The 17,234-nt window shown below is 46.5% G+C and overlaps 2 protein-coding genes across 5 annotated transcripts in view; one reads left to right on the top strand and one right to left on the bottom strand.

The window, feature by feature from the left end:
- The window catches only part of PI4K2A (phosphatidylinositol 4-kinase type 2 alpha), a 29,541-nt gene extending 28,644 nt beyond the window's left edge, over positions 1 to 897 (bottom strand). The window contains exon 1 of the mRNA XM_079793344.1: positions 363 to 897. Within this exon, the coding sequence (XP_079649470.1) occupies positions 363 to 797 (435 nt within the window). The 5' untranslated portion in view covers positions 798 to 897. The remainder of the gene's footprint in view (positions 1 to 362) is intronic.
- A 4,080-nt stretch (positions 898 to 4,977) lies between these two features.
- Positions 4,978 to 16,470, top strand: MORN4 (MORN repeat containing 4). Of its 4 annotated transcripts, none has more exons than XM_079793671.1 (5): positions 5,497 to 5,661; positions 12,497 to 12,664; positions 14,042 to 14,156; positions 14,556 to 14,665; positions 14,928 to 16,461. In XM_079793671.1, exons 2-5 carry the CDS (start codon positions 12,523 to 12,525, stop codon positions 15,074 to 15,076), a joined length of 516 nt encoding a protein of 171 aa, XP_079649797.1. In that variant the 5' UTR covers positions 5,497 to 5,661; positions 12,497 to 12,522; the 3' UTR covers positions 15,077 to 16,461. The 4 variants fall into 4 exon arrangements, with proteins under 4 accessions (XP_079649795.1, XP_079649796.1, XP_079649797.1 ...); XM_079793672.1 differs by having other exon boundaries at positions 5,499 to 5,661; positions 12,497 to 12,589; XM_079793669.1 differs by lacking the exons at positions 5,497 to 5,661; positions 12,497 to 12,664 and adding an exon at positions 4,978 to 5,267 and having other exon boundaries at positions 14,928 to 16,470.
- The last annotated feature ends 764 nt before the right edge of the window (positions 16,471 to 17,234 follow it).

Below are 17,234 nucleotides of genomic sequence, written 5' to 3'. Positions count from 1 at the left end.
CGCTGCACTTGACCGAACCTACTAGAGAGCAGCATCTCCCCGCGCCTCTCTATCCAGAAGCAGACCGCCCCGCCGCACAGCTGGGCCCTTCGCCGGTATCTGGTCAATTTCCTCTTTTCATTTTCCGCTCACTCCTCCCCCACCAGATAGGTTCTGATTTATTTCTCCATGCCGCAGAGCTTCATCCCAGTCCCCCGTGGCATTCCGAAACCCTGCCAAGGGGCTCCAGTAAAGTTTCTCCCTTCGGCGACCTTTCTTTCAGCTCCCCACACCCCCGCCCCCGGCTGCGCGAAGCCCCAAACTCCCCTGGGCGGGCCCACCGTCCCCGCCGCCAGCGGTCTCGGTCGCCACCCGGCTCTCACCCCCTGAGGGTCCTTGACGAAGTAGCTTCCGCTGGAGCCCTGGTAGATGCGCTCGGGGAAGATGCAGCGCTCGATGGCCACTTCGGCCCGTCGCACCACCGCCTCGAACTCCGGGTCCTCCGGAAACTCGTTCCGTTCCCGGTGGGCCTGCGCGGCGTGAGCAGCTGCCGCGGCCTGGGCGGCCAGGGCTTGGGCCTGAGCCGCCACCGCCTGGGTTTGACCCTGGGCCGCGGCACCCCGGGCCCGGTCCAGCAGTGGCTGCCGCTCCCGGTCGTGGCCTGGCGAGCCCGGCGGAGAAGGGACCGGGCCGGCCGCCGCCGCCACGCGGATCGCGCCCCCCGGCACCTGCGGAAAGTGAGCGCCCGAGCCGGACGGGAAGGTATAGTCCGGGGGTTGGGCCCGCTCGGGGGACACCAGTGGGCTCGTCTCGTCCATCCCTCAGGCCGCCGGCTCCGGGACCCGGCGCGGAGCGCACAGCTGAACTCCGGGCCGGCACCAATCCCCAACACCCCCCACCTCCGCCCGGCCAACCAGGTCGCCGTGCCTCTCTGGCCCCGCCCCTACCTTCCCTGTTTACTTGGTGACGAGTAGGCACAACCCCCTCGCGCGCGAACAGTAGCCAATCAGAATCAGCGACTACGCAATCGCGCTCCGCAGATTTTGCTCATCACCCCTTCTATGACTGCGCATGCTCCAGGAGCCAAACTCGTGCCAGACACGCCCTCAGCTCTAAGCTTTGAATTGCTGACCCATCTTTGGGAGTTTTCAATAAAGTAACCTACCTAATCAGTCACTAATTATTGAGTGCCTACTGTGAACCCACTGTAAGACTGGAAAAATCTAATTTTTGCCCTAGCCGCTTTGGCTCAGTGGATAGAGCATCGCCCAAAGACTGAAGGGTCCCGTGTGTTTGATTCCAGTCAAGGGCATGTACCTTGGTTGCAGGCTCAATCCCAGTCTGCTGCATGCAGGAGGCAACCAATCAATGTGTCTCTCTAACATCCATGTTTCTATTCCATCTGTCTCTCCCCTTCCCTTCCACTCTCTAAAAATCAATGGAAACATATCCTCAGGTGAGGATTAACCAGAAGAAAAAAAACACCTAATCTTTGTATCTGCAGTCATTCAATCATGCACTCAGTCATTAAATATTTATTGAGGACCTACTATGTTCTAGATGCTGTAGAGATAGCAGTGAAGCAAAGAAACAAAAATCCCTTCTCTACCTAAATAGAAAGGTTTTTAAAAATCTCAGTCCTCACGCAGTTTACACAGTACCTGCCACAAAGCTCAATGTTTATTTGTTAATGGAGGAAAGATATGGTCTCATTAAACTAAAAAAATAAAATCAAAGTAAGACTGTTTTATTTATCACAGTAAAACCTCAGTATCTAGACACAGTAGGCGCTCAGTACATTTTTAAGTGGGGCTTTGTGTAAAGAGAAGAATGTTATAGTCCTTACCCTCAAGCTGAAGATATACAACTCTCTGAGGCAGTAGGAGGAAAAAGAGCCAACAATCAGAGCTGAAAACTCCATAAAAGAAGTTTAGTGGCTTGGGGGTACACTGGAGAGTCAGTAAAAGCCTTAAGTGGGGCATGTTCTATGAACTAAGTCTTAAAGGAAGAATGTAAATAAATCAATTGGCGAGGGGGAGGGAGTTTGGAGTTTGAACACTGACTTCACATTTATTAGTTATTTTGTACGAGTTATTTAACTCTCTAAGCCTCAGTTTCATCATCTATAAAATGGGAGTAATCATCTCTTTCTCAATTGATTAAATAAGAATCACGATAAGTATGTAAAGAACTTAGCATAGTGCTTATCTATATATATAAAAGCCTGAATGACCGAATAACTGGCCAACCAGTCACTATGACGTGCACTGACCAACAGGGGGCAGACGCTCAACACAGGAGCTGCCCCTGGTGGTCAATGCGCTCCCACAGCCAACCTCCTGCGGTCCCTCCCCCAAGCCGGCCAGCCAACCTCCCGAGGCCCCAATAGGCCCAATCCCCAGCCAGGCCAAGAGACCTCACCCATGCATGAATTCATGCACTGGGCCTCTAGTTAGTATATAAAAAGCTGTAAACAAATGGTAGATTTTTACCTACCATTTGTTGAAATTATTATTGATGTTGTTATCATTTTTGTGCTCAAAGTAACCAGCAGAGATAGGTGTGGGTTTTCACAGAAGGTGACCAACTATACAGTAACCAATATTTTATAATCATTCGGAAGAACACAGTGGAGGAATAAAATGGAGTCGCTATAGTCAAACTGCTGAATTACTAGAATCAAGTCAGTTGAGGCATGAGGAAACGATTCTCTTCTTATTTTAACTAAACTGGAAACAAATTTTTGAACTTTTCAGCCCTGCATCAATGCCTGGATATACTCCAATTCGTTGTGTGTCAGTACCTGGACATACACCAGACATCCATATAATGCCTGAAGGACTTCACATATCTGTACTACTAACATAGACCTGACATCTATTATCCAGACCACAGATGTGACCAGACCTCCTGATGCCCATCTTCTAGACTGCCTGGCATCCATCATCCAAATCTCCTAACATCTGACTGATAACTACCTTGGACCAATCCCAGGGCTAAGAATGCATAACCGATGATTCTGAAAAATGCACTTTTCACTATAAGAACTCTTAGCTTTTCTTGCTTCTTTGGAACACTTCTGGGTTTTTGCCTGGTTGTGTTTCTGGTTTGCAAAACCTAAGACCCTTGAATAAATCTTTGTCATTTATTTCAAGCCAAAGCTTGCAGACTCCTTTAAGTTCATTCAACAATTCTTTCTTAAATCAAATTGTTACCACAGCTAACCAGAAGTACTGAATTGTTTAATTATATGATGAGGGTGTCTTAAACTTTTATTTTGCCAAATAATCCATTCTAGCAAAGCCCCATACAGATGGTTCAATTACACCTTTCAGTTACAAGACGTGTTTCCCTTTCCTACCCAAACGTCAAATAATTAGGTACTACTTGTCTCTTGTATCCTGGGGGCCATAGCCACAGAGATGATTTCCTATATTATTCATCTTATTTAGCTCTTAAGCTTTAAGTTATGGTTAAGGAAAGCAAGATTTAGAGTTCTCCCTTTAATTCTGAGTTTTTTTTCCTATGGAAAAACCCTCAGGATTTGTTTCTGTACCTACCTCTTAGAACTTGACTTTCCTTTTACTGAAGAGAGTGTCAATTACATTGACACTATGAAGAGCTAGCACTTACCAACTGCTAAGCAAGTGCCTGATATTATTATATGTGCATCATATGGATTAAGTCATGTAGCAAGCATTACAGCCTCTATGATGTTGGAAGCTGAGTAAAGTAACTTGTCCATGGTCATGAAGCTGATAAATGGCAGAGCTGGATCCAAATCCAGGCTGACAAGCTCCATGCTTTTAACACTATATTGCTTCTCATCAAATACCTCTATGAGTTTTTTCTTATATTTACCCTCTTTCTTTCCATCTTCACTGATGCCACATTCCAGTATGTCTTAGCTACATTCTTACAGTGGCTTCTGAGTATGTTTCTCTGCTTCCAATTTCTCTCTGATCATCTCTGGGTATCACTGCCAGATTAATTTTATTAAAACACTGATTTCATTGTGTCACTCTTTTGATTAAAAACCTGCATTTTTTATTGTGGTAAAATATACCTAATATTTATCACTTTAACCATTCATAAGTGTACAATTCAGTAACATTAAATATATTCACAATGTGGTGTAACCATCACCACTATCTCTACCCAAAACTTTTTCATCATCCCAACAAAAACTCTGTACCCGTTAATCAATAACTTCTTCTTCCTCTAACTTCTGGTAACCTCTATTCTACTTTCTGTGTCTATGAATTTGCCTATTTAAGAAACTACATTTTGCAAACCTTATCTCCTCCCTAATTTTTCAGGACTCTCCATAAATTGACTACAATCTATTTAACCTTATTTCTTCATGTTTTCTAACACCTATTCTCCAATATACTAAGATCTATTTTCTTGACACTCCATTCTCTCAACTACTGTAATTATGTCTATAGTCATTACCACAGTTTAGCATGTTGAACATTGAGTATTGGAGCGGGATTGAATCTTATACGTCTGCTAGTCCAATCTCATTTCATAGGCTCTTAGAGAGCTTAATAGCTTGCTTGAAGCCACACACTGTTGGTGGCAGAAATGGAATTTGAATACAGAATTCAAGTATTTTAAAACAATTTAAACTACCATTTATGGGGCATTTACAATGTCTCAGACACAGTATTGAGCTTTTGACATTGTCTTCTCAAAAAAGGTCCTAGGCAGCCTTTATCATCATCATCATTATAATTTTCTGACCTGCAGATGAGGAAAAATCCCAACTCAGAGAGGCAATCTGTTTACGCTCTTCATGAGTTTGCCTTCTCTTAATAATTAAATATAGTCTTGGATTTTTCCACGTGCATGCATCTTTTCTTCTCCACACTTAGCAGTAAGTCCCCTGAGAGCAGTGATCGTGTCTTTTCCAGCCTGGCAGAGCCCTAGCATCATGTTGCATTCCAAGTAAATAAACATAGATAAACCGATTGATGTGCGTGGTATGTGGGCTGATTTGCTTCCATCTTGGCATATTTTAAACACAAAAGGATCTGGGTAATGACAACGACAGCACACATCCCTACAAGGAATGCAAACGTGTCTTGATATCAGTGTCTGGCGCAGGGTTGCACTAACTAAACTACAGTTTGCCCGCTCCAGCACCTTACAATTTACAAAGCTGCACCTCAAAGGCCGGGTTGAGGTTCCGTCCGGAAACTCCTCGGCGGGGCCGTTTACAGCTGCGGAGATCGGAGCTGGACCGGCGCCGCTCCAGTTGGTGGTCACTGCTGCGTCTGACGCAGGTTTGGTTTGGTTTGGTTTGGAGTTGACATTTCGGCTAGGCTGCCCCGGGATGAGCGAGACCTGCGTTCTCTTTCAGTCGGGGTTGCCGAGGTGGAATCCGGGGGTCAGCCCCGTTCCTCTTTCGGGTAGTTGACACTTCGCCCCGCACAAAGATGGCGCCGATTCCGGAATGAGCCAATAGGGAGTGGCGTTGCTCCCGGTTGCCTAGGTAACAGCCAATGGGCAGCGGGAATTCTGGCCAGTGCGGCTGCCGGGGATGGCGGCGTCAAGAGGGGCAGGCGCCGTTGAAGGTGGCGAAGAGGCAGGTGGCAGGGGGGAGCCCGGCGGAGCGGAAGGCCGGCCGCTCGAACCCCGCGCCGGGGCGTGACGGTCATCCCAAAAGGCGGAGCCCAGGTTGGCTGGCGGCGCGGGTGGGAGGGGGCCGGGAGAGTGTGGCGGTGAGGAAGGGACTGAGGAGCCCAGTCCGAGATGACAGGGGCTGGGGAGCCTGGCTCCATGCCCGACGTGCTGACCGGAGGGCGGCTGCCCCGGGGTCCCAAACTCGGCCTCCCGTTCCCACCGCTGGGCCCGAGGCCTGGGCGAGCCCCTGGCACCCGGGTTAGCGAGCGGGGTGGGTGGGGATGGCTGACTTGTGCGAGCAGAAAGTCTGGCCCGAGCGGGAGAGCAGACCCGGGGTGGAGGGCAGGAGCAGTTCTGGAAAGCGAGGGTGCGTGATGGGAGGAAAGGGGAGGTCGACATGGAAATGTTGTCTTTTGCCACCGAGGGCTTTGTTTGCTTTGGGCCCGCCTCCCTCACACTGGTGGAGAGACGTCCCACGCTTTAAGGTTTGGAGAAATGGGATGCCTCAGTTAGTTTATGGTAGCATCCCTGCAGCTAGCCTGTCCAAACTGCTTAGGTATCAGCAGGAGTAACTTGGCTATATTAGAATCCGGACCAGTCATTTCCTTAACCATGAAATAGAATGATATCCTGGCAGTCCCTGTCGCCCCAAAGTCGTCTTTTATTTACTTATTTATTTATTTATTTAGTTTTACCTTCTTTCTGGTATTAGGATTTTCTTCCCAGGTTCTTCAATCTAACCATCCCACAGTCTTCCTAAATAAGACCTTTACCTAGTAGCCATACATTTGTTTACTTTTCGAGTGGAAGGGAGACTTACAGGAAAAGAGACTTGACTTACTAGTACAATAAAAAGTTATTTCATGCTCACTTAAAACACTTTAAAAAGAACTTTTGCATTTTGTCCTAGGTTTATTCTTTGTTGATCCAATCCTTCATTTTCTTCTCTTTAGGATTCTAAAAGCCTAAGAACTGCTGTCTTCATAACTGAGGAAACTTGGACAAAACTATCATACTTTGGGGAGGGTAGCTTGGGAGAGAGACAATGTTAAAGATATATGTAGGTAGTTAAGGTTGCTGCCTACAAATAATATTCCTTTTAAAAAAATTTTATTTGAGAGAGAGAGAGAGAGAGAGAGAGAGAGAGAGAGAGAGAGAGAGATTAGTTTGTTGTTCCACTTCTTTGTGCATTCATTGATCGATTCTTGTATGTACCCTGACTGGGGATGGAACCCGCAACCTTGGTGTATGCGGACGATGTGCTAACCAACTGAGCTACCCGGCCAGGGCTTCAAACAATATTCTTAAACTGAAAATTTATTCCTCTTTATGTTAGTTTTTTTATTTAAGAAGTTCTCTGAATTTGGACATAGGTTATTATGAATACATAAATATTTTTAACAAGTTTGATTTCTAAAAAAAAGACAAACAGAATGGAAACAAAAGTTATTCCTGTCTTCGACTTCTATTTGGAAATGTCTGAGTAGGGGGAAAGGAAAGATAGCAGGGATATAGACTCTTGAGCAGACTAATAATATATTAGTTTGCCGGGACAAAGAGTCATTTTCCTTTTAAATAAATGTTTGGATTGATTCTTTGCAACCCATCCAACAAAAGAACAAAGGATGAGTATCTGCTTAGAAGAAGCATGAATTATCTTGACTTTGTGACTAGATTCCATATGGATAGCTGAAGCCTAAACTCGTAGGCCATCTAGTCTCTTTGAATAACTGATACAAATACCGATTTGCATCCTTATTAAAGTACTAGAGGTCTGGTACACAAATTCGTGCACAGGTGGGGTCCCTTGTTGGCAGGCTGGGGGGAGGGACTAAGGGAGGTTGGCTGGCCAGGGGGAGAGATCAAAGGAGATTGGCCGGTCGGGGGAGGAATCATGAAAGGTTGGCTGGCTGGCGGGCCGGGAGGAGGGACTGTGGGAGGATGGCCAGCAGGCCCCCTGATCGGGGCCATTGGGGGGATGGCTGGCCAGGGGGAGAGACCGTGGGAGGTTGGCTGGCCATGGGAGGCTGATTGTGGGAGTGCACTGACCACCAGGGGGCAGCTCCTGTGTTGAGCATCTGCCCCTGTTAGTCAGTGTGTGTCATAGCAACCGGTCATTCGGTTGTTCGGTCCCTTAGGCTTTTATATATATAGATTGGGTTTTCAGCCTCCATTAGCATTGACTATATTAAACTAGATTTGTCTCAATGACCATCTTAACTGGTGAAATTTTTTTCTGGATCAGTGGTTATGCAGCTGAGTATTACTTAGCATGTCTAATTACAGAAATGCTAAATGAAAATCCTGACACTGACCCAGGCAGTGACAATATCAATTATTTGGACATAGGTAGAAATTTCTAGTCAAATGTGTTGAACCATGGCCTTAGTCCCATGGAGTCGATATGTGTTCCCTTTAATTAGCACTTCTGATTGTGTTTTAGGCTATGGACTTTGTTTTGAAACATAACTATTGAAGGGAGTTTGCTCTATGTTCCTAGATCAAAAAGGAATGGAAATTTGTCGTATAGTATGCACTTTTGAAAACAATGGGAGAGGATGGTGGCAGGGTTAAGTTGAGAGTTGATGTTCCCTTTCTTTCAGAGACCTTTTACTGGTCCCTCTGAGACAAGGTGGCATGCCACTATCTGGGAGTTTCATGTGGCCTTGAGAAAAAGTAAACAAGAGGCTGCTCCCCCTGAGTCCTATGTGGTCAATCTGATTCCTCAAATTGCACTGCAATAACTCCTTCCAAAGTTTTGAGTGAAGACAAGTTAACTGTTGCCTAACATTTAAAGGAAATGCCCTTATCATCTGTATAAAGAATGATTTTGTGTTTATATTTTGGAATGGTTGTTTAGTCGTAAGACTTAGTAGAAGATATAGCCTTTCAGATTCTGGCTTGTTTTGAAGGAATGAGATAGTTCAGATTTGTACCATAAGCTGACTTTTAGGAATGGAAATTTGACAGATACATTATAGGAAAGAACAACCACTACTATCCCTCTGGCTTAATTTGTTCTGGGAAGCAGCTGAAGATAGCCTCTAGCTAACTCAATGCCCGGCAGTTTTGATGGAACACTGTTTCTCTTCCTCTCATTAATGTTGTATTTGCAATGGAGTCGTGTTGACCTCCACCCCAGGCTCACTCTGATGCTGGGCTGACGATAAGAGAATTGTGCACCAGAAACTGGATGCTGACCTTGTGGAACATTGATGGGATAGAGAAAGCATCACTTCTCTGAGAAAACAGCTCCACAGGTTTTGAGGGGTGTTAAGAAGAAAATGATCCTTTTCTCAGGCTACCTTCTATTATGTGAAAGACCCTGGACATGGACTTTCTGAGTAACTAAAAAGTGAGAAAGCCCCTGGTTGGTGGACCTATGAGATTGACTCCCAAACATTTCTAGAAGTGCCTCCACAAAGCTGGCCTTCATTAGGGGGGTAGAAATGAATGTTCCTCCATGTCTGGGTGAGACCACAGCGGGTCTCAGAACTCATCTATCCTCATAGCTGGGATGAAACTGGGGCTCGGAGGCAGAGCCAGGCCTAGAAGATGTGACTGGGCCCTGCTCTGTTCAGGCCAGGCTGATTTCACATCAGACCATTTCGGGGCATGTGGCATCTGTATCAAAAATTATTATGACACTAGAGGCCTGGTACACGAAATTCGTGCACAGGGGGGAGGGTGGGGAGGGGATGTCCCTCAGCCCAGCCTACACCCTCTCCAATCTGGGACCCCTCACAATCCAGGACTGCTGGCTCCCAACCACTCGCCTGCCTGCCTGATTGCCCCTAACCGCTTCTGCCTGCCAGCCTGATCACCCCCTAACCACTCCCCTGCCAGCTTGATCGACGCCTAACTGCTCCCCTGCCGGCCTGATTGCCCCTAACTGCCCTCTCCTGCCGGCCTGGTTCCCCCCAACTGCCCTCCCCTGCAGGCCTGGTACCCCCCAACTGCCCTCCCCTGCAGGCCTGGTCCCCCCCCAACTACCCTCCCCTGCAGGCTTGGTCCCCCCCAACTGCCCTCCCCTGCTGGCCTGGTCCCCCCCTACTGCCCTCCCCTGCTGGCCTGGTCCCCCCCAACTGCCCTCCCCTGCAGGTCTGGTCCCCCCTAACTGCCCTCCCCTGCAGGCCTGGTCCCCCCTAACTGCCCTCCCTTGCTGGCCTGCCCCCCTAACCCTAACCCTAACCCTAACCCTAACTGCCCTCCCCTGCTGGCCATCTTGTGTCCACATGGGGGCGGCCATCTTGTGTTGGAGTGACGGTCAATTTGCATATTACTCTTTTATTATATAGGATAGGCCAAAATTAAAATATCTTATAGGGTGTTGATAAAGAACAGATGGGTGGCAACTGTCGTTTGCATTTCCTCTACTTAGTATTTACCTCATTAGTCAAAATTGCTGACTTTTCCCCCCAAAATGCTATTTAAATTATGTTGGTGGCATTTTTATACTGAGACTTTAGAGAAATTTCCATTATAGTAAGTGTGTGAGTATAGGTGTGTCTTTGAAGGAGAAGAACAACATTTAAAGGACAGGACTAGACAGTGTTCTAGGTACTTTCATGAATGTTATTTCGTTTAATCCGCATGCTAACTCTGTGAAGTAGGTAATAATCTCCACTTTATAGAGGAGGAGACTGAGGTTTAGAGCCGGACGTGTAGTATAAATAACGCAGCACTGTCCACCCACCACCATTTGGAGAAAACAATGTATGCCTTGTTTTAGTTGAACATTTAAAACACCATTTTAAAAATAAAAGATGCCAGATTTTCTTGTACTATGGGACCTACTCTTTGTAACCCCTTGATTTTCCATAATGGAGATGTCATTACAACCCTTAACGTTGTGTGTGATTTGGGCTTCTCTGGGACTTGAAGGGAAAGGAAGCCAGCAGTTGGCACCAGGCCCACAGGGATTTAAAAAAAAAATGTTGTCCTCCAGGTCTGACCTTAGTGCTCTGAATAAGAGGCGCACTTGTCCTGTTGGAATCAGTCAGGTGCCTGAGGGTCAGACTCCAGGTTAATTATTAATAACAGGGGACCTTCCGATGGTGATTTACACAGCAGAGAGCTCTTCACACACAGCATTCCCATTTATCGGAGTAATAATCCATAAACTTTCAGGTGTGTAAGAATCTAATGATGTGCTCGTTAACACTGCAGATTCCCAGGCTCTAACTGTACAGAATCTGACTCAGTAGATCTGGGTGTGGGCCTAGGACTATGCATAGTTACGATCACTTGAGAAAACATTGTATTATTTCATTCTGAAGAAGGGGTGAGTATAAAAGACCTAGGGGATTTAAAAAGAAAAAGTGGATTGCATTTTTTAAATATGTCAAATGATTTTCTTTCTCTGTATTTATACTTAATGATAGTTTGGGTATCTTAAATCTCTTTTATAGTGTATCCTTAAATAAAAAAACATTATTTTACCACTCGTGTGAAGCCATAACGAGCCAGTCCTCAAATGTTATTGGGTGATGGTAGTGGTTGTTCTTTCCAATGATATATCTGTCATAGTTATTCCTTCTGCTCCCATTACCCTGTTATCCCCCTCGCTCAGGCCTTATGATCTCATATCTGGGTGTATCAGTTAGCTTTTGCTGAGTAATGCAGCACCCCAAAACAAGTGGCTTAAAACAACCCTGTCTTTAGTCTGTGTTTCTGTGGGCTAAGAATTTGGGGCTGTGCTCGGAAGGGCCGCTCTTCTGGTCTTGCCGGAGCTCACCAAGGCTGCTGTGGTCAGCTGGGACAGCCGCTCCAGGTGGCCTCTCGTCAGCCAGCAGACTAGCCTGGACCTTTTCACCTGGGGACAGAACAGCTCAAGTGCAGCAAGAGGGCAAGAGTGCCCTTCAACCTCTGCTGCGTCACCTTTGCTGACGTCCCATTAGTTACATAACCCACCCATGTCCAGTGGGTGGAGGGATAAACAAACTGTCCCTTAGTGGGAGGATCTGAGTGGAGGGGGAATAACTGGTGCTCATTTTCACAATCTACTGAATTATCACATCTCCTGCCTTCCCAGCTTCTCTGGCTGTAGGTTTTTGCTGCCCGAGTCCATTCTGCTTCCTGATGCCAATTTCATTTTCCTTAAACTTTGCTTTCATCATGTTACATCCCTGTTCAGCCCTCCCATCCCCTGAAGCCTTCTCTTTACCCACCTTATCAGCTAGGAACTCTCCTGCCTCACCGGAAAGGTCTCCTCACGCCCGGAGTGCTCTGCCTTTCTCCAACTATAACGTGAGGGAGTTTGGATTAAATCTAAGAGGTTCTTTTCAAATTTAAGATTTGGGCTGACAAATTTATTTCCTGTTACTCCCTAAACATACCTTCAGCTCTAGAAGACCCAGCTTCTTCTTTCCTCCTGAACATCCTGTGTTCACGTTGCTCTCTATGCTTTCCTTCCCCGTGTCTTCTCAGTCTGGAATTGCCCTTGGCCCTCTTCACTGCTTGTGTTAAATTCTGCCCACCTCTTGTCTTTGTTAATCTCTGCCATCCAGTTTGGCAGCTAATTATATTATTTCTCATATTACTCAATGTTTTCATTGTTAGTCTTATCAACTAGATTATAAACCTATATTGAGGAAAGAGACTGTATTTTACACATTGATTACGTAATATAGCAGGTATCAATAAAATCTTTGTAGATTAACCCTAAATTTCTATCTCAGGTCATAGAAAGTTGGACCTGGCTGAAAACTTTAAAGACAAGTAGGAGGATCCAGAGTGCTTGGGCAGAGGCGGTGATGGCGATGGTTGGAGCGTGGGTGGTGTGCGCTGACTGCGCTGGTAGCCTTTAGAATGTATCTACTAAGTTGCTTTGCAGGCCTTTCCTCCAGCCATCCTGTGACGCTGGTTCTCCTCTGCTTGTGTCCTGCAGTTTCCATCCTTCTGTAAGCTGTCACCATGACCCTGACAAAAGGTTCCTTCACCTACTCCAGTGGGGAGGAATATCGTGGCGAGTGGAAGGAGGGTGAGAGGACCCCTGGGGTATCAGTGATGAATATTTGGCCGAAGGATAATGCTTCAGGACTTTATTCATCTTCAGGTCTTACTCCAAGATTTAATATGATAGTGCTTTTCCTTTACTCAATTTTAGGATTATAAATAAATTAATTAAAAAATACCATTGTTAATTCAACCTCCAGAAGCAAGTTAAGTCTTTCTACTTCTAAATTGTGTTTTAACCCTTTTATCTTTTAGTGATATTATTTGGGAATTGTTTTTCTAAGTGCTAACATACTTAGCAGAGTAAAGGAATTATTTTGAGTGCCCATAAATCAGAACATACAGAAGTTATTGCAATGACTTGATGCCAATGAATCTTAAGAATTTAAGGAAATTAGGGCAGGCACTTAAGAGCCAGTGACATTCATTGCCTTGAATTTCCTGTGACAGTTTATTACATCTGCAAGAATCTATTCTTAGGAATGGTAAAATTCTTGGGAGCCTGAGACTATACAGGAATTAGTTCAATGATGTTCATTTGGAAACAATGTGGCCACTTAAAAGTCCCCTGGATCCAGTCCTAGCAAGCCTAGCAAGCCAGGAACTGCCCCAAGGAAGCAGTTGTGTCCATGAAGAACATTTCACACTGTTTCCGGACATGGGCCTCATTCTTTTCATGGTGGATCCTGCCGCTGATGAATTCCTGAGCCTTGTCTTTGTACATCGCCAGCCTTTCTCCTGCCTCCTAAACACCTGCTGTCCTCTTTAATACAACCTTGAGAGGAGAGACTTTCTGAGGCTCTGCTGGGAGTCTCTGTCCATCAAAGGAGCTGCCTCTGGCTCTGTTTTCTGGCCAGGGCAGTGGGTGAGCTCAGCCTTACTGATGTAGCAGAGCTCAAGCCAGTGCTGCCAGTCCGGCTGATAGGTTTGCACAGTAGCTTCATGGTGCTAAGTGCTATACTTTTATTTTCCTCAGAGTGGCAATGTAGTTAAGTGTTGAAGGCGGTCAAGTCAGGTTGCCTGCTGTGTTTGCATTCTCGCTCTATGACTTAATTGCTCTAGGATCTTGAGCAAGTTATTTAACTTCCTTTTGTCTTGGTTTCCACATCCGTTAAATGAAAATAGTAATAGTACTCTACCTACCTCATGAGGCTCTCGTGAGGATTAAATAAGATGATATATACAAAGTGCTTAGGAGAGTGCTAGCACACAATAAGGCACCGTGGGCTGTTTTTAAGTGCTCTCTCATCTTTCATGCTTAGAGAGACCCGCTCCAACTCTGGTGGCTGCGACTTAAGATGGGAAGGTCGCAGGAGCCAGGTTATGACTCTGGGTATTTGCCCTCTTCCCTGATAATGTCACTGCTTCTCTTCTTCCCTTTGTGGGTCGGGTGTGGAAGGAAAGGGATGTTAGATAGTGAGAGGGGACCCGGAAGCCGCCCCATCCCAACCTGACATCTGTCCTTCTCTTTGCTCAGGCCGCAGACATGGTTTTGGTCAACTGATGTTTGCAGATGGTGGCACCTACCTGGGTCATTTTGAGAATGGGCTCTTCTGTGGCTTTGGGGTACTGACCTTCTCAGATGGCTCAAGGTGGGTACTGGTTCATTCTTTTCTCAGCCTTAAACTAGGGAGAATCTGATCTAAAAATTATCGTAATAAATATCTGGTCAAGCCAGAGCTTGTTCTAGGCCCTCTGAAAATAGGCAAGGAGTAGCATTAGTGTTTTTATAGATCTAAAGTTTGAAATGGCAAGAGGTGAGTGACCTCCCTCCCCCCACTGCTCTGTTATTTCCTTGAGATTAGGGGGCCTCACATACATACTCTCTGACCCTTCTCTGCTGAATGAGACTGGGCTGGTAGAGCTCTGAGATAAGGGGAATCAGCTTTGCTCCTTGGCATTCATAAATAACACATATTGGTAGCTGCTTATAAGAGTTAACTTGGACAGCTCACTACCCCACTAAAGGCTAACATCTTGTGTTTCTGCAGGTATGAGGGGGAGTTTGCCCAGGGCAAGTTTAATGGCGTCGGAGTCTTCATTCGACACGACAACATGACCTTTGAGGGGGAATTTAAAAATGGCAGAGTAGATGGCTTTGGTAAGTTGCAGCCCAGCAGGATGGGAGACTTAGGTGAGCACAATATGGGTGGAAGTATACCTTGTTAGCTTTAATCCTTCTATGGATGCCCAGCAATCCATAGGGATAGTGCCCGAATGCGCTAAGTCTAAGTACTCAGACTTACCGCCAGAGTACTCCCGAGAAGGCTGTGAGGTTTTCTTTTCCTCGGCCTCTACCTGTCAAGCAGTTCTCTGAATCATTGATGCCATTGTCACTCCCTTATTTCCTGTCTCCCTCAAAGGCCTGCTGACTTTCCCCGATGGGTCCCACGGAATACCCCGCAACGAAGGTCTGTTTGAGAACAACAAGCTGCTGCGGCGTGAGAAGTGTTCCGCGGTCGTGCAGCGAGCCCAGAGCGCCTCCAAGTCAGCCAGGAATCTCACCGCGTGACGGGCGCTTTGAGCACCCGCTGACAAGTGTTGGGTAAAGCAGATGCCCGCTATTCACTCGAGGGGAACAAATGAACCAGATGTGAGAGGAGAGGACTGACCTTGTGCTGTCCACATCACCTGCCAGTCAGGGATGCGACCACAGAGAAGTTCTGAGGACTGTGGCCCCGGCCCTGCAGCAGTGGTTTCCAGTCCTGTCTTTTCCGTGTCTCACTGTTGGTACTCTCCGTCCCTAACACCCTGGGTTACCCAGTGCAGACCTGCCGCTGCCGTGCACTTCCTTTTCTGCTAAGCGAGGCAGAATCTCTTCATTCTGCTTGTATTTGGGGTGGATGAGCCACATATAGCCCCTGTGAAGGATTAGGTAACAGTGCTGTTTCCCTTCCCCTGACTTGACAAGCTGTCCTGCTCACCTGAATTCTAGCAGATACTCCCCGTTTGTGCCTCTCTCCTTCATTAGACATGGGACAGGATTCCTTTATGGGATAGTAAAGAAAGAGACTGATGTAAACAGTCATCTTATAACTTGTAATTATTACTTACTCCAGGGCAAAGGGCAGACCTCTCTGGGCCATACCAGGTCCTACCATGGAGTGAACTGAATCCTTAGGGCCAACATAGCTCCTTCCTAGTGGACCAGTAGTTTAGGTAGAATTGGAACCCTGGTGAACTAACCGAGCATTTGGCTCCTTGCATTTGGTTCACTGTAACTCTGCCACCACAAGCCTTGGCCATCAGGCCTGGGGATCAGATCTTGACTGATAGGATCTCTGCACAGTTCTTCACAGAGGCCTCCAGTTACCCTGTGACCCAAACACACCCCACCCCACCCCACTCCACCCCTTTATCCTCACACTGAATGTCTCCTCAATAGCAGATTATGGTGGAAATTATAGCCGTGTGCCTCTATTTATTCTTTGAATGGTACTGTAGAAACAGGTGTTTATGAGGAATAAAACTACCAGAACTGCCTATACTTAGTTTTCTTGACTTTCTTGTTATGTGTCCTCATGAATATTAACCCATTTGTTGTTTCTAAAAATTAATCACAACCCTGGCCAGTGTGACTCAGTTGGTTGAGTGTCGTCCCGTGCACTGAGAGAGGTCACTGGTTCAACTCCCAGTCAGGGCACATGCCAGGGTTTCGGGCTCGATCCCCAGTGGGGAGCCATGTAAAAACAACAATTGATGTTTCACTCTCATATTGATGTTTCTCTCTCCCTCTCCCTTCCTCTCGCTCTAAAAGTCAATAAAATATTTAAAAATAAATATTAGTCACAGATGGGGGCTTGGAACTGACATTGCACACTTTACTACATATATCATCTGATTATCAAAATCTCTGCACAGCCCTAGCTGGTTTGGCTTAGTGGATAGAGCGTCGGCCTGCAGACTGAAGGGTCCCGGGTTTGATTCCGGTCAAGGGCACATGCTCAGGTTGCGGGCTCACTCCCCAGTGGGGAGCATGCAGGAGGCAGCTGATCGAAGATTCTCATCATTGATGTTTCTATCTCTCTCTCTCCCTCTCTGAAATCAATAAAAATATATTTTTTAAAAACCCTCTGCACAGTAGGAGCATTTTTTAAAAATCAGACATGTTTAACCAATGTCATCCCAATAAATTCAATTTTTAAAAACTCAGGTTCACGTGGTCCAAACTAGTGGCAGAGCTGGGTGGGGTTTGTTTCCAGGTCTTTCTGATTCCAAAGCACCTTCCCCTGTGCTTCCCTCTCCCTGAGCATCGGGACCCACACCCTGAGACCAGGTACTGTCACACCGGCTGGTTCCCTTGGGCGAGTCACTCCTGCCTAGGTTCCCTTTCTCCGCACATTCCCTGCCACACCAACCCTTTTACAGCCTGCTCTTACACAGTCCTGGGAGAAAGATGCTCTTACGATCCCCATGCTGCAGAGGAAGCTCAGGGCAGGGAAGTAGTTTCCAAAGTTCCTATAGACACTAAAGGGCAGATCCCAGAACTTCAGCTCCGGCTGTGTAAGCCCAGGGGCCGAGCACTTCACCAGGACACGCGCCTGCCTCCCTAGCCCTAACTTTTTGGTCCTTCCCTGAACCAGATTCTCCTCTGAGCTCAGATCTTCTAGAAGTTGCCTGTGAGAAGAGTCCAGGTGCTAAGCACCAAGCCTCAGTGCCAGTCAGATGCC

This window comes from Cnephaeus nilssonii (assembly GCF_951640355.1).
Source record: "Cnephaeus nilssonii genome assembly, chromosome: 16".
Taxonomy (NCBI): Eukaryota; Metazoa; Chordata; class Mammalia; order Chiroptera; family Vespertilionidae; genus Cnephaeus; species Cnephaeus nilssonii.
This window is presented reverse-complemented; position numbering and strand designations above follow the sequence as displayed.

Bases quoted from the DNA above. Each gene is read 5' to 3' on its own strand.
- MORN4 (XM_079793669.1), top strand. From the start codon at position 5,054: ATGCAAACGTGTCTTGATATCAGTGTCTGGCGCAGGGTTGCACTAACT. The intron at 5,268-14,041 runs GTTTGGTTTGGT...CTCTTTGCTCAG, and splicing joins CACTGCTGCGTCTGACGCAG to GCCGCAGACATGGTTTTGGT. The intron at 14,157-14,555 runs GTGGGTACTGGT...GTGTTTCTGCAG, and splicing joins ACCTTCTCAGATGGCTCAAG to GTATGAGGGGGAGTTTGCCC.